The sequence below is a fragment of the Thalassophryne amazonica genome, chromosome 8 (genome assembly GCF_902500255.1).
Source record: "Thalassophryne amazonica chromosome 8, fThaAma1.1, whole genome shotgun sequence".
NCBI classification, from domain to species: domain Eukaryota; kingdom Metazoa; phylum Chordata; class Actinopteri; order Batrachoidiformes; family Batrachoididae; genus Thalassophryne; species Thalassophryne amazonica.
The window spans coordinates 99,124,994-99,151,718 of NC_047110.1; the positions used below are offsets into that span (position 1 = coordinate 99,124,994).

The window sequence follows — 26,725 nt, forward strand, 5'->3', positions numbered from 1 at the left end:
GCGTGAAAAAATTCACGCATGCGCACGAAGATTCAAGGTTGGCTCATGCAAGCACACGTGATTCAAAACCATCAGGTTTTGAAAAAAATAAAAGGTTGGATACTTTACTAACAGACCTCGTATAGATATCAGCATGTGAATGACGTACGTCAGGTGTGTAACATTTCATTCCATTTTGCTGGGTTTCATCATCAGAACATTAAGTTGTCCTCACAATTACACATCTTAATGGAGTTCAGGTTACATGATCGATTGATTTCACTGTCCATTCATGGCGCATTTGTTTTTTATTTCTCCTCCCCTTTCCGTGACCACCAATCACAGCTCTTAGATGACTTGCGTCACACCTAGCAACGAGCTCAACCCCGCCTCCTCACAAAGGTAGAAGTTTCTGTCCCCTCCTTGCTCAGAGTTGCTCTCAGCTTTCATACGATTCCTTGTCAGAAATTTTAGGCGAAGTTAGGAGCTCTTTGAGAGGACTTTGAGTTGCTTCGCGGATACAGGGCCCAGAAATTCAGTTGCGTATTAACACAGCTGTGCTATACTATGAAGTAGTTTGAAGATCCATGATGCATTGGTGCAACCCTTCCACAAAGGGATATTCATTGAACACTTCATGAAGACGAAGGTTGAATGGAGACTTGATCAGTCTGGCATGCTTTGTCATGTCCTAGTTAGTTCCCATCCCCAATTCCCTAAAATGAAGTGGCTGAGGCGTAAGTGGTCTGACTGGAACTGCAGTTCTAATCCTGCCACAAACCCTGTGGGGAGATTTCATCAGGCTGGGGACCAGGTTCTGGAAACACAATGGCGCAGCTGTTAGCAGGCTTACGTCAGAGATACGAAGGGTGATGGTTCAGTTCCACCAAGCCCACTGAGCTTGTGAGGACCCCAGAAACCGGAAGATGCTAACCTTTGGGGCACGGGGATGGATAGCAGCCACTCCTGCTCCAAATATTTAGTGTTGTCAGATCTTGGCAACCACCTGTTACTGAGTTATTGACCTTCTGCAATAAAGAGTGTTATAACAGAATAAAACGACATTCATCAAAAGTAAAATCTGGACACTTCCAGTTAGTATCCATTCGGGCATATTTCAGCAGGAACCATTTGCCAACAGTACAATTACACCATCAGGGGAGTGTGGGGAGTATAGATTTTCACTTTGGTGTGCAGACCTTATATCCCAGCATGCACTTTGGCAGAGTGAGTGAAGCCACTGGTTGTCATCAAGCGGAGAACACTTTACAATGAAGTGGAGGTGCTCTGGATCATAAAAGACAAAGCCACGGGTGGACTGTGATGGATTGAGTGTGGAGGAGATGAGGTCCGTGGGGACTTTCATATATCCATATGTAGGCAGAACACCTTATGAGGACAGAATGTAAGCTGGACAAACGAAAGGACAGCAAACACACATACACGGAAATGTGGCTACAACTTAAAGCTTGTCCTTTCTCTCTGTACTTGAGTTATTTATTTTTCATTCAGCGTCCTTGCAGAGTCTTATATTAGCACTGTGTCCCTAAAGCAGTCCTTTCTCTGCTGCCTATTCGTAGAAAACTGGTCAGCAGCTGGTGGCGGCGCCCACAGGCTTCTGTCTGCACGTCTGTCATCCACACAAAACTGATTCACCCCGCCCATTACAATCGTGCACCAGTTGTATGTGTTTGCACCCGCACCGACAGATGCGCACTCGTGTGTGTGTGTGTGTGTGTGTGTGTGTGTGGTGTGTGTGTGTGTGTGTGTGTGTGTGTGTGTGTGTGTGTGTGTGTGTGTGTGTGTGTGTGTGTGTGTGTTGTGTGTGTGTGGTGTGTGTGGTGAGCGCAGGCTGGAAATATGTGGAAATGAATCTCTTATGAAGCCATGCGGAATGATATGGGCACTGAACCCTGGAGATGGATCAACACCCGGTCACTCGATGCGTCTTACACCGTCGCTAGTGTCAAGAGACACGTCAATGTCACTCCACCGGGTCCTTTAGGCTCTCATGCAATTCTGATGCCCCAGAGATGCACAACAAGTTGTTAACATCACTCGGGTGTCTACGCACTTTGCCTCTCGAGCCAACAGTTGCTTTAAAAACCAGAAAAACTTTTGCAACTATTTTAAACCTGCATTAACCCTCAAAGGACTTAACTAACAGTGTATGCTGGAGGATTTCCCAGCATGCACTGGGTGGAGATGAAGTCCACCCTGCTCAGACTGCCCATCCTTTGCATGTTCATGTTTTTGGACTGTGGGAGGAAACTGGAGAATCCAGAGATCACACACGCATGCACAGAGCGAACACACACGAACACACATACACACAGAGAGGCTCCCAAGAATAGGACGAATCCAAGAGTGTAAATGATCCCGTCAGTTTCCTTTTTGTCAGTTTCCTATAAGACACCATAGGGCTGTTCTAACAAGGTTGCTAAAACCCAAGGCCTTGTAGTTAATGTGACCAAGGAGTGATGTGGTTCCACCCATGTTTGACAGCAGTGTAAATAATGCTATTGGAGTATTTATTGGACAAACTATGTAATTGACAACCATTTCCAGCAACCATACTGTTTTCCTTCAGTGTTTATTTGGTAAAATAAAAGTTTGCATATCGGCAAAAATATGCAGATGCCCATATGGCTAATTTTGGCTGATACTAACGGCCAACCAATGTATGAGTCGGGCTGAACTCTAGACCATAACCTCCCTGAAGGCTTCCACAAAGAGACCTGGTACCAAAAGACCAGAGGAAATAGTCCAGGTTATAGTCCAGGTCTCACACAGACTGGTTCACACGGCAGGATAATTAGGCCGATATCGGACCCGATCTTCCCCTTCCGACAATCTTAGGACTGGCCCTCGACAATCATGATTACGCTAAAGATATGTTATCAAATATTCCTGCCATGTGTGGTGTGTTAAGAGTGCTCTGATCTGCCTGAAAGGACGTCAGGGGCGCTCCAAACACAAATCGGAGATATTCAACATGTTGGATTGTCTTGGCCTGATATTGCAGTGTGTCTGGTGTCCTCCGACCACAAACGAGCACGAAAGCGGTGTGACAGACGCACGGAGTGGAAAATAAAATCAAAACAGCTGTTCTGACTTACCAGAAAGTCTGGTGGTCGCGCCTTTTCTTTTTCTTTTTGTTTTTTTTTTTTTTCCCTGTTTTAAATAGTCCACAAAGTATCTCTGTTTGTTTACTCTGAAGTCACGTTTAAGCTCGAGAGATTTTGCGAGATTTCCTCTCTGACCTGAGAATGTTCGTGTGTGAAATCTGTTTGTGTGTGGCGTTGTTGTCCTTACCGTGTGGCTGAACACCACACACTGGACGACCAAACCTGTTAGATCTATGATTTTTTTATCTTCACGGGTGTGGTCTCTCAGGTTTTGGAAACCTACAGATAATTTTAAAATCCTGCCACGTGAACCAGGCTTAAGGCTGTAACCACCACAACCCTGAAGATTTGGACCTTCATTCTCCTGCAAAGGTATCTTCATCACCAAACACCTGTGTCCAGTGACCGTATGATTCCCGAAACTCATAAAAGGTGTCTCTTGATCTCAAAGCCCGAAGACCCAGAGATGTAAAAATCACTACCAAGATAAGTGATTTTTAACAAGTTCAACAATTTCACCAAAAACAGATACATTTCTGATGGTTGACACCACGAGGTCATTGAAAAACTGAATCCTGATGCTCTATTCTAAACATGACAATAACAAAAAAAAACAAATATCCAAAAAAGAAAATGACGCCTGAAGCGTGCCAGACGGTGTAATCTGAGCGTGGCCACACACACACACACACACACAGATATTGCTCCCAAACACACTGTGTGAGCAGCTTGTCAGGCTGGACTTCAGCGATTACATCCTGATGTTTGAGCTCGAGAACACGTGAACACGTCTTACCCCGTACACGTGCTTTGCTCCTGCTTTGGCTGCAAACATGGACAGAATCCCAGTCCCACTTCCAACATCCAGAACTATTTTATCCTTGAAGATGTGCTTGTTGTGGTACATGGCGTTCCTGTATGTGAGCGTCCTCACTTCGTCCTTCAGCATTTCCTGCATACAACAAAAACCTTATTTCAGTCCACACGCTTTGAAGACAGCAACAGTTGTGTTAAAGATATTCATGATCTGTGTCTGCACTCCGGTTTATTGTCTGCAGCAGATCCATCCTCCTAATCTTCTCTGTTTCAGCTGTGTATACATACTGATCAAGAGTTTGTTCTTGTTTTCACCCAGGGAATGTGTGTTTGAAGCATATTTACATAGAGAAAGTGACAAAAAAATAGACATGATCAATATTCCATCTATACATATACATCATCAAAACTGTGGGAAAACATGTCCATGTGGGAAGAAACATCTTGAATTTTGTATATTAAAAATTTAAAGTTTTTTTTCAAAACTGTATTGACCAAACAATATACTACAGAAATAGCAGATAAACAAAAAATAAAAATGTAAATAAAATAAAACGACAGAAAGCATGAATGAGATCAAAAATAAAATACAGAAATTAGGGTTGTTGACATCATATTAAAAAAATGCAGTCCACTCATCTTAAACCGCTTATCTGGGATCAGGTTGTGGGGGCAGGGGACCCTAGACTTCCCTTTCACAGGCCGCATTGACCACCATCGACTGGAGGTTCCCAAGGCATTCCCAGGCCAGTCTGGAGATATAATCTGTTCACCTAGTCCTGGGTCTTCCCCAGGGTCTCCTCCCAGATGGATGTGCCTGGAACACCTCCTTAGGGAGGCGGCTAGGGGGCAAAGCTTCTGGGGAAAACCTGGTCTTGTTAGGAGAGACGGCATCCATCCCACTTTGGATGGAGCAGCTCTCATTTCTAGAAATCTGGCCAATTTTCTTAAATCCTCCAAACCGTGACTATCTAGGGTTGGGACCAGGAAGCAGAGTTGTAGTCTTACACACCTCTCTGCAGCTTCTCTCCCCCTGCCATCCCCTCATTACCCCATCCCCGTAGAGACGGTGCCTGCTCCCAGACCACCAATAACCAGTAAAAATCTATTTAAGCATAAAAATTCAAAAAGAAAAAATAATATAGCACCTTCAACTGCACCACAGACTAAAACAGTTAAATGTGGTCTATTAAACATTAGGTTCTCTCTTCTAAGTCCCTGTTGGTAAATGATATAATAATTGATCAACATATTGATTTATTCTGCCTTACAGAAACCTGGTTACAGCAGGATGAATATGTTAGTTTAAATGAGTCAACACCCCCGAGTCACACTAACTGTCAGAATGCTCGTAGCACGGGCCGGGGCGGAGGATTAGCAGCAATCTTCCATTCCAGCTTATTAATTAATCAAAAACCCAGACAGAGCTTTAATTCATTTGAAAGCTTGACTCTTAGTCTTGTCCATCCAAATTGGAAGTCCCAAAAAACAGTTTTATTTGTTATTATCTGTCGTCCACCTGGTCGTTACTGTGAGTTTCTCTGTGAATTTTCAGACCTTTTGTCTGACTTAGTGCTTAGCTCAGATAAGATAATTATAGTGGGTGATTTTAACATCCACACAGATGCTGAGAATGACAGCCTCAACACTGCATTTAATCTTTTATTAGACTCTAAAAGTAAATGAGTCCACCCACCACTTTAATCATATCTTAGATCTTGTTCTGACTTATGGAAAGAAATAGAAGATTTAACAGTATTCCCTGAAAACTCCCTTCTGTCTGATCATTTCTTAATAACATTTACATTTACTCTGATGGACTACCCAGCAGTGGGGAATAACTTTCATTACACTAGAAGTCTTTCAGAAAGCGCTGTAACTAGGTTTAAGGATATGATTCCTTCTTTATGTTCTCTAATGCCATATACCAACACAGTGCAGAGTAGCTACCTAAACTCTGTAAGTGAGATAGAGTATCTCGTCAATAGTTTTACATCCTCATTGAAGACAACTTTGGATGCTGTAGCTCCTCTAAAAAAGAGAGCTTTAAATCAGAAGTGCCTGACTCCGTGGTATAACTCTCAAACTCGTAGCTTAAAGCAGATAACCCGTAAGTTGGAGAGGAAATGGCGTCTCACTAATTTAGAAGATCTTCACTTAGCCTGGAAAAAGAGTCTGTTGCTCTATAAAAAAAGCCCTCCGTAAAGCTAGGACATCTTTCTACTCATCACTAATTGAAGAAAATAAGAACAACCCCAGGTTTCTTTTCAGCACTGTAGCCTGGCTGACAAAGAGTCAGAGCTCTATTGAGCTGAGTATTCCATTAACTTTAACTAGTAATGACTTCATGACTTTCTTTGCTAACAAAATTTTAACTATTAGAGAAAAAATTACTCATAACCATCCCAAAGACGTATCGTTATCTTTGGCTGCTTTCAGTGATGCCGGTATTTGGTTAGACTCTTTCTCTCCGATTGTTCTGTCTGAGTTATTTTCATTAGTTACTTCATCCAAACCATCAACATGTTTATTAGACCCCATTCCTACCAGGCTGCTCAAGGAAGCCCTACCATTATTTAATGCTTCGATCTTAAATATGATCAATCTATCTTTGTTAGTTGGCTATGTACCACAGGCTTTTAAGGTGGCAGTAATTAAACCATTACTTAAAAAGCCATCACTTGACCCAGCTATCTTAGCTAATTATAGGCCAATCTCCAACCTTCCTTTTCTCTCAAAAATTCTTGAAAGGGTAGTTGTAAAACAGCTAACTGATCATCTGCAGAGGAATGGTCTATTTGAAGAGTTTCAGTCAGGTTTTAGAATTCATCATAGTACAGAAACAGCATTAGTGAAGGTTACAAATGATCTTCTTATGGCCTCGGACAGTGGACTCATCTCTGTGCTTTTTCTGTTAGACCTCAGTGCTGCTTTTGATACTGTTGACCATAAAATTTTATTACAGAGATTAGAGCATGCCATAGGTATTAAAGGCACTGCGCTGCGGTGGTGTGAATCATATTTGTCTAATAGATTACAATTTGTTCATGTAAATGGGGAATCTTCTTCACAGACTAAAGTTAATTATGGAGTTCCACAAGGTTCTGTGCTAGGACCAATTTTATTCATTTTATACATGCTTCCCTTAGGCAGTATTATTAGACGGTATTGCTTAAATTTTCATTGTTACGCAGATGATACCCAGCTTTATCTATCCATGAAGCCAGAGGACACACACCAATTAGCTAAACTGCAGGATTGTCTTACAGACATAAAGACATGGATGACCTCTAATTTCCTGCTTTTAAACTCAGATAAAACTAAAGTTATTGTACTTGGCCCCACAAATCTTAGAAACATGGTGTCTAACCAGATCCTTACTGTGGATGGCATTACTCTGACCTCTAGTAATACTGTGAGAAATCTTGGAGTCATTTTTGATCAGGATATGTCATTCAAAGCGCATATTAAACAAATATGTAGGACTGCTTTTTTGCATTTACGCAATATCTCTAAAATCAGAAAGGTCTTGTCTCAGAGTGATGCTGAAAAACTAATTCATGCATTTGTTTCCTCTAGGCTGGACTATTGTAATTCATTATTATCAGGTTGTCCTCTCTACTTTTAAGATTAGGTTTAAAACTTTCCTTTTTGCTAAAGCTTATAGTTAGGGCTGGATCAGGTGACCCTGAACCATCCCTTAGTTATGCTGCTATAGACGTAGACTGCTGGGGGGTTCCCATGATGCACTGTTTCTTTCTCTTTTTGCTCTGTATGCATCACTCTGCATTTAATCATTAGTGATCGATCTCTGCTCCCCTCCACAGCATGTCTTTTTCCTGGTTCTCTCCCTCAGCCCCAACCAGTCCCAGCAGAAGACTGCCCCCCCTGAGCCTGGTTCTGCTGGAGGTTTCTTCCTGTTAAAAGGGAGTTTTTCCTTCCCACTGTAGCCAAGTGCTTGCTCACAGGGGGTCGTTTTGACCGGGGTTTTACATAATTATTGTATGGCCTTGCCTTACAATATAAAGTGCCTTGGGGCAACTGTTTGTTGTGATTTGGCGCTATATAAAAAAAATTGATTGATTGATTGATTGATCCTTATCAGATGCCCGAACCTCCTCAGCTGGTTCCTTTCAACGCGAAAGAGCTTGACTCCAAGCTCCTCAGGAATGACCGAGCTTCTCACCTTATCTCTAAGGGAGACACCAGCCACCCTCCTAATGCAGCCCATTTCAGCCGTTTGTACCCACGATCTATATCTTTCAGTCATGACCCAACCTTCATGACCATAGGTAAGAGTAGGAACAAAGATTGACCAGTTGATCGAGAGCTTCGCCTTTTGGGTCAGCTCCCTTTTCGTCACAACAGTACGGTAGAGCGAATGCAACACCGCCCATGCTGCGCAGATTCTCCGGCCAATCTCACGCTCCATTGTCCCCTCACTCGTGAACAAAACCCCGAGGTACTTGAACTCCTTCACTTGGGGCAAGACCTCATTCCCTACCCAGAGTAAGCAATCCATCGGTGTCCTGCTGAGAACCATGGCCTCAGATTTAGAGGTGCTGATCCTCATCCCAGCCGCTTCACACTCAGCTATGAACCAGTCCAGTGAGTGTTGGAGGTCACAGGCCGATGAAGCCAACAAGACCACAAAATGCAGTTTCATAGTTACATTATTCATTTTAAATAACTCATTATAAATATGAACAATTTTCATTCTTTTGGGGCACTCAATTTGCTCTAGTCCTTTAATATACATTTTAAATTTGTTCAAAAAGCTGGTGAAATTTGGACGGGCTTTCTTAAATCTGCTTTTATGTGTATAAATATTGAGTTATATATGCCAGTGTCTTATGTTCATGTTGGAAATAAATGGGTTGTCCAGTAAATTTGAATACTAAGATTTAATTTACGTAAAATGTACTGTTTTTGTCCCCTCCCCCCCAAAAAATCTGTCAAAACAAAGTATTTCCTCATCTTATAATGGTTGTGATGTCAAAAAGGTCTCAGTGTATTTTGCCCTGATTTGAGACTTGCAGGTTATCTACACCACCACAACTCTTTAGATGGACCCGAGGGCAACCAAACCTCAAACCTGTGGAGTTACTGAGATGTGATCAAATGACAAAGAACAATAAAACAAAATAGGTTACATTTCTGTCACACCTTTCCATCTGACACAGATACATAAAGTATCAAAGTAGAGGGGGCGTGTGTCATGTGTGCAGATGAGATGAGTTAGTATCAGTCAGATGAGTTTGTATCAATTTCTGTCAGTGTGTGCATAATGTCTGGAGTTGCCTTGACAACATTAGAGTGTAGGGGAGGGCAGAAAGATAAGAGGGGCAGCCGAATGGCTCACCAAGGCCGTAGAGATTCTTCTGGAGGAAAACAGCGGGGCGTTTTGACCTTCGAAGGCTGATAAGCCTGCCATGTTTAGGGTTAAGCAGAGAAACACCATTTACATCTCCTCCGACTGACCAAATCCAATTTATGAGTATTCCCTGGTCTCCGACATCTTCTGTTGCAAGGCATACATTTGCTCCGAGATGTTTTCCAACTTACCTCTGAGTCCAAGGGTTAACGCAGTCTGAGACTGTACCACCTTGCCCGACTCATTAATCATGACGGACAGGTGAGGGGTCGCAGTTCTGGTAGCAGCCATCTTGCCAATTCTCTGGTAGGTCAGGGCAGCACATAAACCAAGAGGCACCAGCTCTCCCACTATAAAACCAAATATAAATAAGTCTTCGATGTCCTCCACAGAGAGTGGTACCAAGCACGCATCGTGCCACTTCTCCCAGGTGTCGAGAACACAGCCCGCAGGGTAGGTTCCATCTGGACACGTAGGGTCCCCCAGCCCTGATTTCCTTGTGGATAAAATGGTGTCAATAGTGCTCAGAGACCAGCTGATCAATCCATGGTTAGTCCAAATATAGTCTGAAGAATTCACAGTCTGGTGAAGTAGGGACTTGGAAGGCTGGAGCAGAGATAGAGGAGCGAGGAGGAGATGCCACCGCCCTCACTGGAGTCCCAAGCTTTCCTCTTTTTGTTTATTTCCGGGTTGGTCCATCTGCTACAAACATGGCCGAATCCGCAGAGGAGAAGCTTTCCTAACCTCGACATCCATAAACATTTCCAATGGATTATTCTGGTCGCGGAACACCCGCTCCTGCATAGCTGAATTTTCAAGATTTTCAAAAACAAAACAAACTTTTGTAATCCTTGTTTTTCCATGGAGCCCAGTGTTCTACATGCCGTGACATCATCGAGACGTTTTCTGGAAAGGTGAAAGTTTTACTGAAGTTATACTGCAAATGTACTGTGCTGTTTGAGGTTATGCTGTAGTTATTTTATGTGTGTGCCCAGTGTGTCACATCAGCACAGCGGGCACTGGATCACATTCATGGGGAGTCCAGTTATAGGCCACACCTTTTTGAGATGCATGTCCATGAAAGTGAGAACGATCCTGAAACCTTTGAACCGCCTACAGCCACTTGGCTTCAGATTTGGCTATAGGGTGTTGCTTGGTGGTGTTAATGAAAATTTTGAAAAATAGATGATTTCACAATGTTGAGAAAACTGCAGGGAAAAAAAATCCTTGATCCATTAACGTCATGAAAATCAACTTGTTTGTTTTTGAGTCATCCTGCTATAAGACAAACAAACAAACACAGGTTAAAAACACAAGCTGTTAAAAACACAGCAGTAATCACTGAGGAAAACAAAATTTGGAAACTGGACCTTAAAGGAAAAACATCCTGCAGAACAGATTTGCCTCTTTCCAAGTTCCTCACAAATAGACTCCTGTGAGGAGCACAGGTGGTGCAGTGTTAAAGATTCCATCAACAATCACCAACATCTGGGCTCTGGACAGAGCTCCTGCCAGGTGAAAGCAGAGGAAGCATCAGGCCAACAGATTAGCAGTGCCTGAAAGGAGAACCGTACACCCTGGACTGTTTACAACCTGTGGAAGAATTTTAGTTATGACATTTTATCCATTTAATTACCCTGTGCATTGACAAAGTGGTGATAGCTGGGAGCTGTTTTCACTGGCGTGTGTGTGTGTGGATGATCTAAAGCACACTGACCACAAATAATTTGTGACTGGTATAAATAACTTCATAATGAAGTCATGGAGAAGTCATGATGAAGTCATACATAGTCAGAAACACCACTGTATTCATGCATCTGAGAGCCCAGGATCGTGCATCGTCCCACCCCTCTTTTGAAGAAAGTTGGTTAAATGCCCACTGAAATTAAACTATATATTTTAATTAAAGTTTATTAAGTCCCTACCTTTTCCGTGTTGAAATTATGATGTCATTCATTTGTACTGTACTCTTACTGTGAAAGACTATGGTGCAAGAACCAGGAAGTGTAGCACAGCAATATGGCTAGCTTTGCCACAGTCACATGGTGAATAAGCTCCTCTGTTTGTGTTTTTGTCTAACAAGTCATTTTTTTCCATCCACCAAAGTGAGTTTCTTGTCAGCTGATGTCCGCAAAGTTCATCATTAAGTTTTGTGCGTGTTCAGAACTTTTGAGGGAACTTTTGCCTGGACCTCTCTTTGCTATTTTGAGAGAGAGACAGTGGGACACAGAGGACATGCAGCGCTTCTGGACGGGAACTCGACAAAGTGGCTTCAAGTGTTGACACTGAGTGACAGTGGACGTTCCACTGTGTTCACTCAGAGGCTCATGGGAAAATGAGCAGGAATCACAGACAGCAACAAAGAGATTATTTAACTGTGGCATCACCTGGATTTAAACAGGTAGGTTTTTAATGTTCCATGGGAGCCAGAGTTTTCTGTTTTACTACAACACTGTGCAAAATGTTTCAGTGAAGTAAATTATTGCCTGCGTGGTTAATGTTGAAAACTGACTGTGCACTCTGCGTCAGTTTTTTTTTTCTTTTTTTTTTCCTGCAGAGATAAGGAAGCACCAGACGGAAAGTTGGTTAAAAGCCCACCCAAAATTAATTAATTTTTTTAATTAAAATTTATTAAACACCCACGTAAAATAAATTAATTCCGTACCCCCGACATACTGTGAAAAACAAACAAACAAAAAACAGATTTCACGTTTTGTAATCATCCCTTTGTCCTATGCTCTTATTGTGAAAGGCTCTTGTACAAGACATAAGAAGTGTTCGTTAGCTTTGCACAGACAGCAACAAACTGATTATTTAACTGCAGAGTTAACTGGATTTAAACATGTAAGAAGTCTTTTTCGACTTCCTTGAGAGCCAGAGTTTCTGTTTGAATATAAACGCTATGCAAAATGTTGCAGTGACGTAAATTATTGTCTGTGTGATTAATATTGAAAACCGACTGTACACGGTATTTACTTGTACATTTATATTGTGGTGTGAAGAACACACAGGGTTTGTATCAGCCTTCTATAGCCAGCTTTACACTCGAAATTTTCACACAAGTGCTCGTAGTTGCAGGTCACAAGTTACATGAAATGTAATTTCCATCCAATTTCACAATTACCTGAAGGATTACAAAATTAATAATCCAAGTTTTGTTGCAGTGTGTTTCAGTTTGCTCGTGAGATCAATAATTGTTCATCTGTTGTATTATTTTCTAGATGTCTTTGTAGCTATTGGGATTTTGTATTTTCTTATGTGTTGTCATCGTCTCACATTTATAATATCAATATAAATTCAGATGTGTTGTTGATCCAGAGAGCTTCCAGTGAGTGCAAGATACACCAGTTTAGGGTGTTCACTTCGAATTTGGTGACAGGTAAATGTTGTGCAAGTTATCATGTGCACAAGAAAATGTGACTGATGCACGCCGGTGAGGATAAAAATACAGGGGAAAAAAAAAAAGCAACATGCAGTCATACCTCATGGATCCCAAAATGGGCGTAAGAGTCAAAGTAATAGTCTCTGGAGGTCATCTCCTCTGGGTTGAGGAACTTTGCCATCTTGCCCCGCCCGGGGCAGCTGGGAAGGCTGGCAGCGTGGGGTGTGTGAGGCCGGACAGGAGGCCGGGGGGCATGATGAGGCACGGAAGGGACAGGCTTCGGCAACGAAGTGGGCTGTACTGATTGGGATGTAATGATGCGGATTGGCTCCGGCTGGCGCTGTGGTTGCTGGGAAGAGATGAAGGAAAAATGCTGCATTGAAAACCGAGGGCACTGTTTGAGAGTAAAATCAACTTAAACAAAATAAGCAGATGAAACAAGTTTTAAATGGACTCGCAATTAGAACCAAAAAAATCAGATTTGACTGACTTCCATATCACCAAAAAAGTGATCTGAAAGTTTATAGTATAGATATGTGACTAACAGGATGTCTTCTGTGAACTGATGTATCTACTCAATGGTCACCTCTACCAAAACCTCATTTTAAAAGGCATTACCTAATATTCTGCTGAGGCACCCTTAATTTTTTAGTTAACCCACTGTTTTCATATGAACACCTTTTACTGCCAACATGAAACAAGGTTTAAGCACCAAAATGTGACTCATTCAGTGACTCTGGGGAAGACTGTTTAATGCCATAACTCTCAAATACATAAACACAGAAACTTGCAATTTCGCATGAGTGTGAAACTCAATAATATGAAGATGAAATGACTACAACTTAGTTCATCTGCACATAGTCATTACACTGTTGTCTTCTGTATACTGAGACTTGTGTGTGTGTGTGTGTTTTCTTTTTTCATTTATCTTTGTCTTTTAATAGAATGCAATGGGCCTCAAACCTGGGGTCTAAAGTTGCACCCTAGGCTCTATAGTTATCCTAACCAGAGCTGGCATTGTATCCGAGGGCTCTCTTCAAGATGGTGATCGTTCCTTTAATTGCAGACAACTGCACCTCATGTGCACTTGGGTGACCGGGGATTGCCTCAAGGTATTTCTTCAGGTTCTTCTTCATCAGGCCTGTTGCTCCCACCACAACTGGGATGATATCGATGTCTTTCAATGACCATGTTGTTCGTAGGTCATTTTTCAGGTCTTGGTATTTCGAGATCTTGCCCCTTTCCGCTCGATTCAGGCCATAGTCATTGGGGACTGTCACATCGATGATTTTGGCTTTTTTCTCTTGCTTGTTCCAGATGACAATATCAGGTTTGATTGCACCTCCTTCGATGTGTCTTCCTGCTGGGATCTCTTTGTTGTAGAAGACAGTTACTTTTCTGTTGGATGAGACTGGTGCTGGCTCGTGCTCCCAGACATGTTCTTTGACATGTCTCCAGTTCCTTGCATACCTTCCAGTGGAGATATTGACAGATCTTGTTGTGTCTGGATGTATAATGTCCGTCTGCTATGAGGATCTGGCACTCTCAACAGCTGTATGACAGAATCGGCATTTATCATTTTGTGAGATCCCTGCCATTTTTTTGAAGCCATTTATTAGAAGTCCCTGATCATGTGCTCCAGTCAGAATACTTTCTCCATCAAAACCAAGTTCTCCATTTTTTAGCCACTGCATTGATCCAACTTTGTCGATGTATTCCTTTTCGAGTTCTTCTTGAATCATCCGGCTCTTTTGTGCTGTTTCCATCTTTCCACTCGATGTTTTCCTTCTCTTTGCTGTATTGGTCTCTGGTCTGTCTTGCAAGTTTTGTTGCAGGCATGAGACTGTTGCTTTCTTTCTCTTGGAGAAGTTCTCCGCCAAAGTTTTTTGCCAGTTTAGTGATTGAGGTCCGTTCGGTTAAGGCCTCGTGGTGTTGTGCAACCTTTTTTATGATTTCTTCTTCAGAGCTCTTTAAGTACTGTCCAATACTTATTATCGATGCTCTGTAGGCCTGGTTGATTTCAGTGAGACCCAGACCGCCTTCTCTGCGAGGGAGATATATTCTGTCCATGCACTGATTTCTGTATGTGACTTTGTGGAGGGTGAGCATCTTCCTGGTTTTTATGTCCAACTTATTAAGCTCACGCTGTGGCCAGTCAACTATGCCAAATCCATAGGTCACCACTGGTATTGCAAACTGGTTTATGGCTGTGATCTTGTTTTTTGGTGTCAACTGTGTTTTGCAGATATTTTTAAGCGGTTTAGGTATTCTTGGTTGTTTTCGTTCTCATTTTCTTGTGCTCAATTGTAGTATTTTCTTCAATTCCAAAGTATTTGTATGTGGAGTCTACAGCCAGATCTTCAATGTAGCTCCCTTCATCCAATTGTAAGTTTTCGGTTTTGTCTTTTTACCTTTTGTGATTGTGCATTTTGCATTGTGTGTGGTGTGTGTGTCCGTCCGTCCAAATGGCACCTCAGAATTGATTCAAACTTGGCACATATATATTTTGACATAGACTGAGTACTTTAGTGGTAGTAGTAGTGATAGTAGTTGTTAAGGGGAGATACACTTTTGTGCTACAGAATTGAGCCAAACCTAGCACACATATACTTTGGTATACGGGGAGTGACGTAGACTATTGAGCACGTTAGTAGTAGTAGTAGTAGTAGTAATTAAGGGGAGAGACACGTTTATGCTGCAGAATTGAGCCAAATGTGGCACACAGGCTTGCTCTTACTTGCCTCTACTGGTGGTTGGCTCTCACTGCAGTATTGTATCACTTCCTGTTCGGAGCACTGCCGGTGTTTTGCTGTATCTTTTAGCTGTTTTAATCTGCAGTAGTAGATTGATCTAGATAACTAGATAACGATTTGTTTCACAGTGTAATTTCACCGTGCCTTAACTAAAGCACTCCCTCTGCTGAATCACCTCTAAATTATTTACACATTATTCACTTTTGTGTTTTTAGGAATCCGCTACGCTTAGCGCAGCTACTAGCTCTTAGCCGGTTTAGCATGGCAGCTTCTCCTGTCTCTCCCGCACTTTTCTGCTCTGGGTGTGAAATGTTTAGTTATTCCTCGGCCTCCTTAGCAGTAAGGGTACTTGTAATAAGTGTAGCTTATCGTAGCTTTGGAGGCCAGGCTGGGCGAATTGGAGACCTCGGCTCCGCACCTTGGAAAATCCTACAGCTAGCCAGGCCCTGTAGTTGGTGCGGAACAAGGTAGCTTAGCCGCCACTTAGCTGTCCCCCCAGCGATCCAGAGCAGTCCGGGAAAGCAAGCCGGGTGACTGTGAGGAGGAAGTGTAGTCCTAAACAGAAGCCCCCTGTACCCAGCCACCCGTTCATATTTCTAACCATTTTTCCCCACTCGGCGACACACCGCCGAGGATCAAACTCTGGTTATTGGCGACTCTTTTATAGAGAAATGTGAAGTTAGCGACACCAGCAGCCATAGTCAAATGTTTCCGGGGCCAGAGCAGGTGACATTGAAAGAAATTTGAAACTGCTGGCTAAGGCTAAGCGTAAATTTGGTAAGATGGTAATTCACGTCGGCAGTAATGGACACCCGGTTACGCCAATCGGAGGTCACTAAAAGTAACATTGAATCGGTGTGTACCTTTCAAAAACAATGGTCGGACTCTGTAGTTTTCTCTGGGCACCTCCCCAATCGGACCGGGAGTGACATGTTTAGCCGCATATTCTCCTTGAATTGCTGGCTGTCTGAGTGGTGTCCAAAAATGAGGTGGGCTTCATAGATAATTGGCAAGCTTCTGGGGAAAACCTGGTCTTGTTAGGAGAGACGGCATCCATCCCACTTTGGATGGAGCAGCTCTCATTTCTAGAAATCTGGCCAATTTTCTTAAATCCTCCAAACCGTGACTATCCAGGGTTGGGACCAGGAAGCAGAGGTTGTAGTCTTACACACCTCTCTGCAGCTTCTCTCCCCCTGCCATCCCCTCATACCCCATCCCCGTAGAGACGGTGCCTGCTCTCAGACCACCAATAACCAGCAAAATCTATTTAAGCATAAAATTCAAAAAGAAAAAATAATATAGCACCTTCAACTGCACCACAGACTAAAACAGTTAAATGTGGTCTATTAAACATTAGGTCTCTCTCTTCTAAGTCCCTGTTAGTAAATGATATAATAATTGATCAACATATTGATTTATTCTGCCTTACAGAAACTGGTTACAGCAGGATGATATGTTAGTTTAAATGAGTCAACACCCCCGAGTCACACTAACTGCCAGAACGCTCGTAGCACGGGCCGAGGCGGAGGATTAACAGCAATCTTCCATTCCAGCTTATTAATAATCAAAACCCAGACAGAGCTTTAATTCATTTGAAAGCTTGACTCTTAGTCTTGTCCATCCAATTGGAAGTCCCAAAAAACAGTTTTATTTGTTGTTATCTATCGTCCTCCTGGTCGTTACTGTGAGTTTCTCTGTGAATTTTCAGACCTTTTGTCTGACTTAGTGCTTAGCTCAGATAAGATAATTATAGTGGGCGATTTTAACATCCACACAGATGCTGAGAATGACAGCCTCAACACTGCATTTAATCTATTATTAGACTCAATTGGCTTTGCTCAAAATGTAAATGAGTCCACCCACCACTTTAATCATATCTTAGATCTTGTTCTGACTTATGGTATGGAAATTGAAGACTTAACAGTATTCCCTGAAAACTCCCTTCTGTCTGATCATTTCTTAATAACATTTTACATTTACTCTGATGGACTACCCAGCAGTGGGGAATATGTTTCATTACACTAGAAGTCTTTCAGAAAGCGCTGTAACTAGGTTTAAGGATATGATTCCTTCTTTATGTTCTCTAATGCCATATACCAACACAGTGCAGAGTAGCTACCTAAACTCTGTAAGTGAGATAGAGTATCTCATCAATAGTTTTACATCCTCATTGAAGACAACTTTGGATGCTGTAGCTCCTCTGAAAAAGAGAGCTTTAAATCAGAAGTGCCTGACTCCGTGGTATAACTCACAAACTCGCAGCTTAAAGCAGATAACCCGTAAGTTGGATGAGGAAATGGCGTCTCACTAATTTAGAAGATCTTCCACTTAGCCTGGAAAAAGAGTCTGTTGCTCTATAAAAAAGCCCTCCGTAAAGCTAGGACATCTTACTACTCATCCTAATTGAAGAAAATAAGAACAACCCCAGGTTTCTTTTCAGCACTGTAGCCAGGCTGACAAAGAGTCAGAGCTCTATTGAGCTGAGTATTCCTTTAACTTTAACTAGTAATGACTTCATAACTTTCTTTGCTAATAAAATTTTAACTATTAGAGAAAAAATTACTCATAACCATCCCAAAGACGTATCGTTATCTTTGGCTGCTTCAGTGATGCCGGTATTTAGTTAGACTCTTTCTCTCAGATTGTTCTGTCTGAGTTATTTTCATTAGTTACTTCCTCCAAACCATCAACATGTCTATTAGACCCCATTCCTACCAGGCTGCTCAAGGAAGTCCTACTATTATTTAATGCTTCGATCTTAAATATGATCAATCTATCTTTATTAGTTGGCTATGTACCACAGGCTTTTAAGGTGGCAGTAATTAAACCATTACTTAAAAAAACATCACTTGACCCAGCTATCTTAGCTAATTATAGGCCAATCTCCAACCTTCCTTTTCTCTCAAAAATTCTTGAAAGGGTAGTTGTAAAACAGCTAACTGATCATCTGCAGAGGAATGGTCTATTTGAAGAGTTTCAGTCAGGGTTTAGAATTCATCATAGTACAGAAACAGCATTAGTGAAGGTTACAATGATCTTCTTATGGCCTCAGACAGTGGACTCATCTCTGTGCTTGTTCTGTTAGACCTCAGTGCTGCTTTTGATACTGTTGACCATAAAATTTTATTACAAAGATTAGAGCATGCCATAGGTATTAAAGGCACTGCGCTGCGGTGGTTTGAATCATATTTATCTAATAGATTACAATTTGTTCATGTAAATGGGGAATCTTCTTTAGAGACTATGGTTAATATGGAGTTCCACAAGGTTCTGTGCTAGGACCAATTTTATTCACTTTATACATGCTATCCCTTAGGCAGTATTATTAGACGGCATTGCTTACATTTTCATTGTTACGCAGATGATACCCAGCTTTATCTATCCATGAAGCCAGAGGGACACCCACCAATTAGCTAAACTGCAGGATTGTCTTACAGACATAAAGACATGGATGACCTCTAATTTCCTGCTTTTAAACTCAGATAAAACTGAAGTTATTGTACTTGGCCCCACAAATCTTAGAAACATGGTGTCTAACCAGATCCTTACTCTGGATGGCATGACCCTGACCTCTAGTAATACTGTGAGAAATCTTGGAGTCATTTTTGATCAGGATATGTCATTCAACGCGCATATTAAACAAATATGTAGGACTGCTTTTTTGCATTTACGCAATATCTCTAAAATTAGAAAGGTCTTGTCTCAGAGTGATGCTGGAAAAACTAATTCATGCATTTATTTCCTCTAGGCTGGACTATTGTAATTCATTATTATCAGGTTGTCCTAAAAGTTCCCTGAAAAGCCTTCAGTTAATTCAAAATGCTGCAGCTAGAGTACTAACGGGGACTAGAAGGAGAGAGCATATCTCACCCATACTGGCCTCTCTTCATTGGCTTCCTGTTAATTCTAGAATAGAATTTAAAATTCTTCTTCTTACTTATAAGGTTTTGAATAATCAGGTCCCATCTTATCTTAGGGACCTCATAGTACCATATCAACCCAATAGAGCGCTTCGCTCTCAGACTGCAGGCTTACTTGTAGTTCCTAGGGTTTGTAAGAGTAGAATGGGAGGCAGAGCCTTCAGCTTTCAGGCTCCTCTCCTGTGGAACCAGCTCCCAATTCGGATCAGGGAGGACAGACACCCTCTCTACTTTTAAGATTAGGCTTAAAACTTTCCTTTTGCTAAAGCTTATATTTAGGGCTGGATCAGGTGACCTGAACCATCCCTTAGTTATGCTGCTATAGACTTAGACTGCTGGGGGCAGTCTGGGGGCAGTAAAGCGCCTTGGGGCAACTGTTTGTTGTGATTTGGCGCTATATAAATAAAATTGATTGATTGATTGATTCTCTATATGTTGTTGACTGCAGCGACTCTCTGGCATGCAAGGGATTATGGATACATCAATAGGGCGAATGAACACTACTGGGCAGTAGATGGCAGTAGAGACCTTGAAAACTTGCCAAAACAAAATTCCAGATAATCCGTGTCTGCTACATTTAAGATGCATGGAATTTAATAAACGCAGACACAATAACAACGTCTATAAACCCAGAAAATATATTCATGAAAGTTTTAGGCACTAGAGTTTAATGCTGTTGTCCGTCGAGTCTGATCAGTGTGTTTCAAATGCATTTCTCATGTCGTGAACGTACTGAGATTACCCTATCCTACCCATAATGCACTGCTGGGCACAGCATATATCCACACTAAAACCTTAAAAATTGGCGCATTACTTTAAAACTAAAACACATATCTTATATTTTCACTTTATAAAACTTCAGACATGACATTAATTTAAAAACCTTGTCCGACATTAGTTTGGTTAAAAGTTGAACCATAAGTTAAAAATGTATGCCTCTGGATGACTTGGGTGATATGGCCTGCGTATCAGTATGGGATTAAGAAAAATGAATTTTTTATTTTTTTTTGGGGGGGGGGGGGCACCAGTTCTCCTTTGTCTACAGAGGATAGAGTGGTTTCTTTTAAAGCAGCTCTGCTCTGTTTTGCAGAGGGTAGAACTGAACATCAGCTATGAAACATTTAACAGGTAGGTGCTCAACTGATTTTAAGTTTTATAAATATTTGTAGCTGTTCAGCTTTATTTACCATGTTATTGGTCTAACAATTATCGGACAAAAATTTTTTGCAAGATAATTAGTCCGATAATGGTTTTTAAAGTTATCTAAAAAGATAATCCGATAATGAAAACATTATCTTCGATAATTATCGGTTATCGGATTATCGGAACTGTGCCCACCACTTATCATATCATACATCCGTAATGCCAAGAAGCTTCAGCTTTCTGACTTTAGGCCTTTTATTGTCACGTGTCACCCTGGCTCAGCTGGTTCAGATCTGTCAGGATCAGCCCTCCTCCAGGTCCTAGTGTGTCTGATAAACCCCTGTGTGCTACTTGCCAATATCAAATTTAACCTATTTTCTGAGTCATAATTCATGCTTTTTTGTTACTAGTTTGGGAAGTCCTGCGACTTATACTCCAGTGCAGTTTATAAGCCACAAAATCATGCTTTCATTGTTCATAATTATAAGAATCATTTGTGGAGGACTTTCCCAGGAATTGGGTAGTGCATGTTATGTTTCGGATGCGGTCGGAGCACCGACCCAGCGTTTGAAAGGACCCAGCATAAAATAAGCAGAGCACGGTTCAAAAGATAACAGAATTTAATAAACAGAACTGTGTGTGCAGTGCTAAAACAACTAAAAGTCTGCGGTCTGGTGAGGTGGAAACACGGCGCGCTCTCAACAGCGCAAACGGTCCGGAGCCACAGCAGTTCGGACCCAGGGACCCCGCCGACACCCCCCAGGTGGCCGCGACAAACCGTCTCTGAAGAAAGAAAACATGAGGTGAGTCCAACTCCACACAGAGAGACACAACTCAAAGGTGCACACAATCAGCAAACACTTCCTGGCTTAAATCTATACATCAGCTTCTTACCCTGCAGGCACGGAACAACTCAGTTCAAATCTCCACTGCAGCAGAAGCTGATTAGACAATTAGCATAACGTGACAGCTCACTAACACAAGGTGTGAGGGACACCAACCACTGTCATTACTTCATAAAAGTCACCAAAAACCGAATTACCTCAGGAAGTGTGCTGAAGAGCGTGAGACCTCACCCAATCCTCCTTCACAGACTGTGGCGTCAAACCTGGAGCAGTCTCTGCGTCCGTGATGGTGAGATTGTTCTCCTGATGTCGATCTCACACGTCTGCTCACAAGGTCGAGTCTCTGGCAATCACACACTGTGCATTCAAGGTTTAAATGCAGCAATCTCTGATCAAGACAAAATACACCACAGCTGTGAGTCCTGATGACCTGCACGTAATAACAAGCCTCAGGTGTTCAGGGTGAGGTCCTAATGCTCAGCCACTCAGTCCTGAATGCATACCACCTGGTGGGAGAAACAGAAAACAAAAACCAAGCCAGCCAAACACCCCAGCCCACAACAGCGCAGTCTTGTTTGAGGGTGGGTGCTAAAGGGACAAAATATGACACATATGATGTCATTTCTCTACTTCCGGGGATGGAAACATGGCACTTCCTCTGAGTTTTTGGACAAATTACAAGCAACAAAATAAAAATACCAAGAAAAGTGACAATGCGGTGAAAGTGGACATGTGTTGGGGTTTGTTTATGGCCTGGAGCACAAACCTGTTGAGGCGGTTTTGCAAGCAAGGGAACGTAGCTACCCTGGCTAGGTGTGTAGTCTAACACTTACTGACGCAACGGCTCATATTTGCCTCGTCTTCCCTTCTCCATTGGGAACCCCAAAAAACGGCACTTTTCACGACTGCTTTGGTGATTTCAGTCGAAAACAAAACAGTACACCATTTTCCGTGTGAAGTTATGCTGTGTATATATTGCACAATTTGAGTGGCTGTCCCCATAAATGGTCAAATCCCACGATATCATGCAGGGTTCAAATGAGACTGTGCTGCCCTATTAAAGCACTAAACAAAATATCTCCAATAATAAAAGAATATATGCCAGTCAAAAAGTACATGGCCAAAATGTACAAAAATCTAAAATTACAGAGCTGATAATACAGAACAAAGGTGCATCTTATGGTAGTTAGTTCAATAATACCTGTGGTGCACAAGCAGTTTGCACTGTGCTACAGCTGTTTCATTTGTTATCCCTGAACAGTCACAACAAAACCAAATCCCTGCATTTGGTCTATGTCCTTATGTTAAAATGTTAAGTCCAAATCCACATCAAAATGGACAGAACCCTGGCCTTTAGTGAACAACTATCCCCGATTTTGACAAAGGTTTATGCTGAATCCTACTCGTCTGGTGAACTCCCTCCTACTCTCAACCTGGTGTGCATTTTGCTTTTGTTAAAAAAAAAAAGGGAAAGATCCAGTAGAATGTGGTTCATACAGGCCAATCTCCTTGCTAAACTCTGATTATAAAATACTGGCAAAAATTCTCTCACTGTTTAGAAAAGATTCTACCTTGCATCATCTTGGATGATCAATCTGGCTTTATCAAAAAAAGGCCCCTTTTCTTTAATATTCGGCGTCTGTTAAACATTATGTATTCCCCTTGTGAATCTGCCTCCGAATGCCTTCTTTCTATGGATGCAGAGAAGGCATTCGACAGAGTTGAATGGGACTTCCTTTTCCAGACCCTGGTCAAATTTGGATTTGGAGCATCTTTCACTGCATGGATTCGGCTGCTGTATTCATCTCCCTCTGCTAGGGTGTTGACTAATAATCTATATTCTGAGCCTTTTTTGTTAGAGCGTGGGACTAAACAAGGCTGTCTCCTTAGCCCACTTTTATTTGTTCTGGCTATAGAGCCACTCGTGGTTGCTATAAGGGCCAATCACTCCATTTCGGGTATCCTCAGGGGAAATCTAGTACATAAGCTCTCTTTGTATGCCTACGACCTCCTTTTATATGTATCAAATGCATCTACAATCTAGTCTACAATCCCTCAAATTATTGATACTTTACATCAATTTGGGAAGGTCTCTGGGTATAAGTTAAATTTGCAAAAAAGCAAGTTAATGCCTCTAAATTTAGCGGACTCGGCATTGGAGAGGATTCAAGTCCCATTTAAAGTTACCTGAGAATACTTCACTTACCTTGGTATTGTAATGCCAAAGAATTTTTCTGACCTATTTGGAATAAAACTTTAGGAAGCTTTTAGATGAAACTAAGCGGGACCTTTTAACCTGGTCTACCCTTCCTATTTCACTTATAGGTAGGATTAATTCAATTAACATGACTATACTTCCAAAATACCTATACTTGTTTCAATGTTTGCCCTTATTTATTCCTGGGAGTTACTTTAAAAAACTGGATTCAGCTTTATCATGGTTTATTTGGAATGGCAAGAATCCTCGTCTACGTAAGTTTTGTTTTTGTAAAAAAACAAACAAAATGGAGGTCTAGCTCATGAAATTTTTAGACAATACTATTGGGCTGCAAATTTACCATTCTATGATGTTTTGGGTGCACTGCAAATCAGATGAGAATTGCCCTTTGTGGGTATCCATGGAAAAGCATTCATGTATTCCGGTAAATTTATCTGCCTTTTTAGCTTCACCCATGCCAGTAAATTTGCCTAGTATTCCAGATGTAAAATCCATAGTTATGCATTCATGCAAAATCTACGTACAATTTAGAACGCATTACAAATTACAGCAAGGTGGACTGTTTGGTCCAATAGCACAAAATCATCTTTTCCAGCCCTCACTGCTTGACAATACTTTCAGCAATCTGGCAAAAAAAGGGCATTAAAACTCTAGCCAGTTTTTATATAGAAGGGAAGTTTGCATCTTTCGAACAACTAATCCCAGAAATTTACTTTACCTGCATCTAACTTTTTTAGATACCTACAGGCTAGACACTATGTGAAGGAGACGGTATCAGAGTTTCCACAGAGACCAATTAAAGGTATTTTGGATCATATTTTCAATTTTGGTGTGGAAAAGAAAGGGGCAATTTCTTTTATCATTAAGCAACTGGACTCTGTGTCCTCTAGTGACTCTAAAATTCAACATTCTTGGGGAAGAGACCTTCAGATACCAATTGATAATGTGTGGGCTGACATATTAAAACGGTTCAATTCTTCATCCATGTGTGCACGCCATTCATTGATCCAGTTTAAGGTTGTACATCGAGTTCACATATCCAAATTTAAATTAGCAAAAATGTTTCCGCAAACGGACGCTACATGTGACAGGTGCAAAGTTAGTGAGGCTACCCTCCTCCACATGTTTTGGGTCTGCTCCTGTCTTGAAAGATTCTGGAGGGACACATTTGAAGCACTGTCCACGGTACTGGGAGTCAGGATACCACTTTATCCTCTAATTGCACTATTTGCGATCACTTTGGGTGGGGTACTGCCTGGGGAAGTACGGCTCCCAGCAGGTGGTCATAAGGTAATTGCTTTTACCACTTTGGTGGCACGTCGCCTCATTCTTTTAAAGTGGAAAGACCCCGCGCCACCTTCATTGACACACTGGATAAGAGAGGTCCTAGTAAATCTTCGTCTCGAGAAGATTAGATATGTATTACGTGGGTCGGAGCAAAACTTTTAAGGTGTGGAAATCCTTTTTTATCTTCTTTGATACCCAACAACATGTGTATAGTCCTTGATGGCTGTTTTTTATTTCTTTTTTTTTTTTTTGTAAGTTATTTACTTTTCACGTACAATCTGCTTTTGGAACACTTATCACTGTTGTATGTGATTTGACCTATCAGTGCAATACCTCCTATATGATTTTGGGTGACAGCTGTGGAGGGTGGTTTTTGGGTGTTATTGTTGTTTTATTTTGTAATCATTCTGTTGTGTGTTGGGGGGCGGGGTTGGATATTGTGTGGTGTTTGTGTGTTTGTTTTCCTTTCCAGGTGGTTTGGGACTGTTCTCTGGGTAAATTGTGCTGCAGAAGAGTCTCTCACCTCTGATACAAGGATTTGCTGCACCTGTGGCATTCACGTGCAGCGCTTACTCAGGACAATCTGCTGCACCTGTGGCATTCACGTGCAGAGTAGGACTTTCAGCTGGTGTCAATAGAGAATTGAGGAGCTGCATTTAAGCCAGCGGTGATGAGTGCTGGCTGCCGGAAGAATTCAACTTTTCACAGCTCAAAACAACGTTGTGTCAACCATTTGGGGACGCTGAGGGTCGCTCCAGAGCCTGACCGTACGTCTGTGAAGGAGGACGAGGGTGAGAGGCAAATGCTGTCAGCACACGTCAGAGGTGACTTCTTTGAATTGTTTATCTATGAAAAAATATGGCAATTGTGTGTAGCTAAATTTAAATACTAAAAGTCAGTGTCTTATTTGCTCCTCGCGGCGGTGGGCGTGCGGAGTGATAATCCTCCACCGGCTGCGAGCACCTGTTCTTTAAATAATGCTGAGATCAACTGAACGTGTTGCTGATAAGTAAGCCTCTAATAGTTTTTCTGATATTTATATTGAAGGATATCACCTTTGTTTCCTCTTCAGAGTATAGTCCTGGGAAAGGCCACCTGGGGGTGCGGGGGGGGGGGTGTCGGCGGAGATCCTGAGTCCTGAACGTTCGGGCTCCGGTCAGTCCAGGCACAGAGAGAGCGACACCGCCTGTTTTAGCCACCACCAGATGTATTTTATTTTGACGTTTATGTACAGCACGACAGGGGGGATCAATAAACCTTGTTTCTTTTGGAACTGCTTCTAGTTATTTTAGGCTGGGTTCAGTCGGGCCTTGGATCGCCCTTTTAACTTGCGCCCCCACATAATACATTCCTTGTATAATTATTCACTTCTCTGTTTTGGTACTGTTTTGTGAAAACTAATGAAAATTAGAATTAAAAATATTTAAACACAAAATGGACAGAACCCTTTTCCAGGTCATGCCACAAACTTTGAGAAAAGTTCCTTTGCTTGCTGGTTTGACAGCCGCTCGAGTTAAAAACAGTCACAGATGAAAACCTCTTTGATGGATGTCCTCAGACATTTACTGGCTCACTGGTTGAGATTTATTCATAACTATTTCATCAGACTTTGGAAGATGCTCAGATCACGTCAACCTGCTAGAATAGAAGGAAGAGCCATAACGGTCCGATTATCACCTCTGAGGTTCACTGGCGAGGTTGAGCCACCGAGTGTGAGAGAGGAGCAGACACTCATCATCTCTGTAATGCACCAGTGCACCGTTCCCACTCGCACTCCAGCATTCAGTCATCATCCGTGGCTTTTAGGTGACTGACAGTCAGATTTCTCTGTTAGACTGATGATCTTTCATCAGCACTAACAAAGGAGAGGAGACCTCCAC

General features: G+C 41.9%; 1 protein-coding gene across 2 annotated transcripts in view; it reads right to left on the reverse strand.

Annotated features, from left to right (window-relative positions):
* Window positions 1-26,725, reverse strand: part of LOC117516171 (protein arginine N-methyltransferase 8-B) — a 79,697-nt gene that overhangs the window by 42,231 nt on the left and 10,741 nt on the right. For both annotated transcript variants that reach the window (XM_034177073.1, XM_034177072.1), the window contains exons 2-3: window positions 12,780-13,028; window positions 3,904-4,059 (exon numbers count right to left, since the gene is read on the reverse strand). In XM_034177073.1, the coding sequence (XP_034032964.1) occupies window positions 3,904-4,059; window positions 12,780-13,028 (405 nt within the window). The remainder of the gene's footprint in view (window positions 1-3,903; window positions 4,060-12,779; window positions 13,029-26,725) is intronic.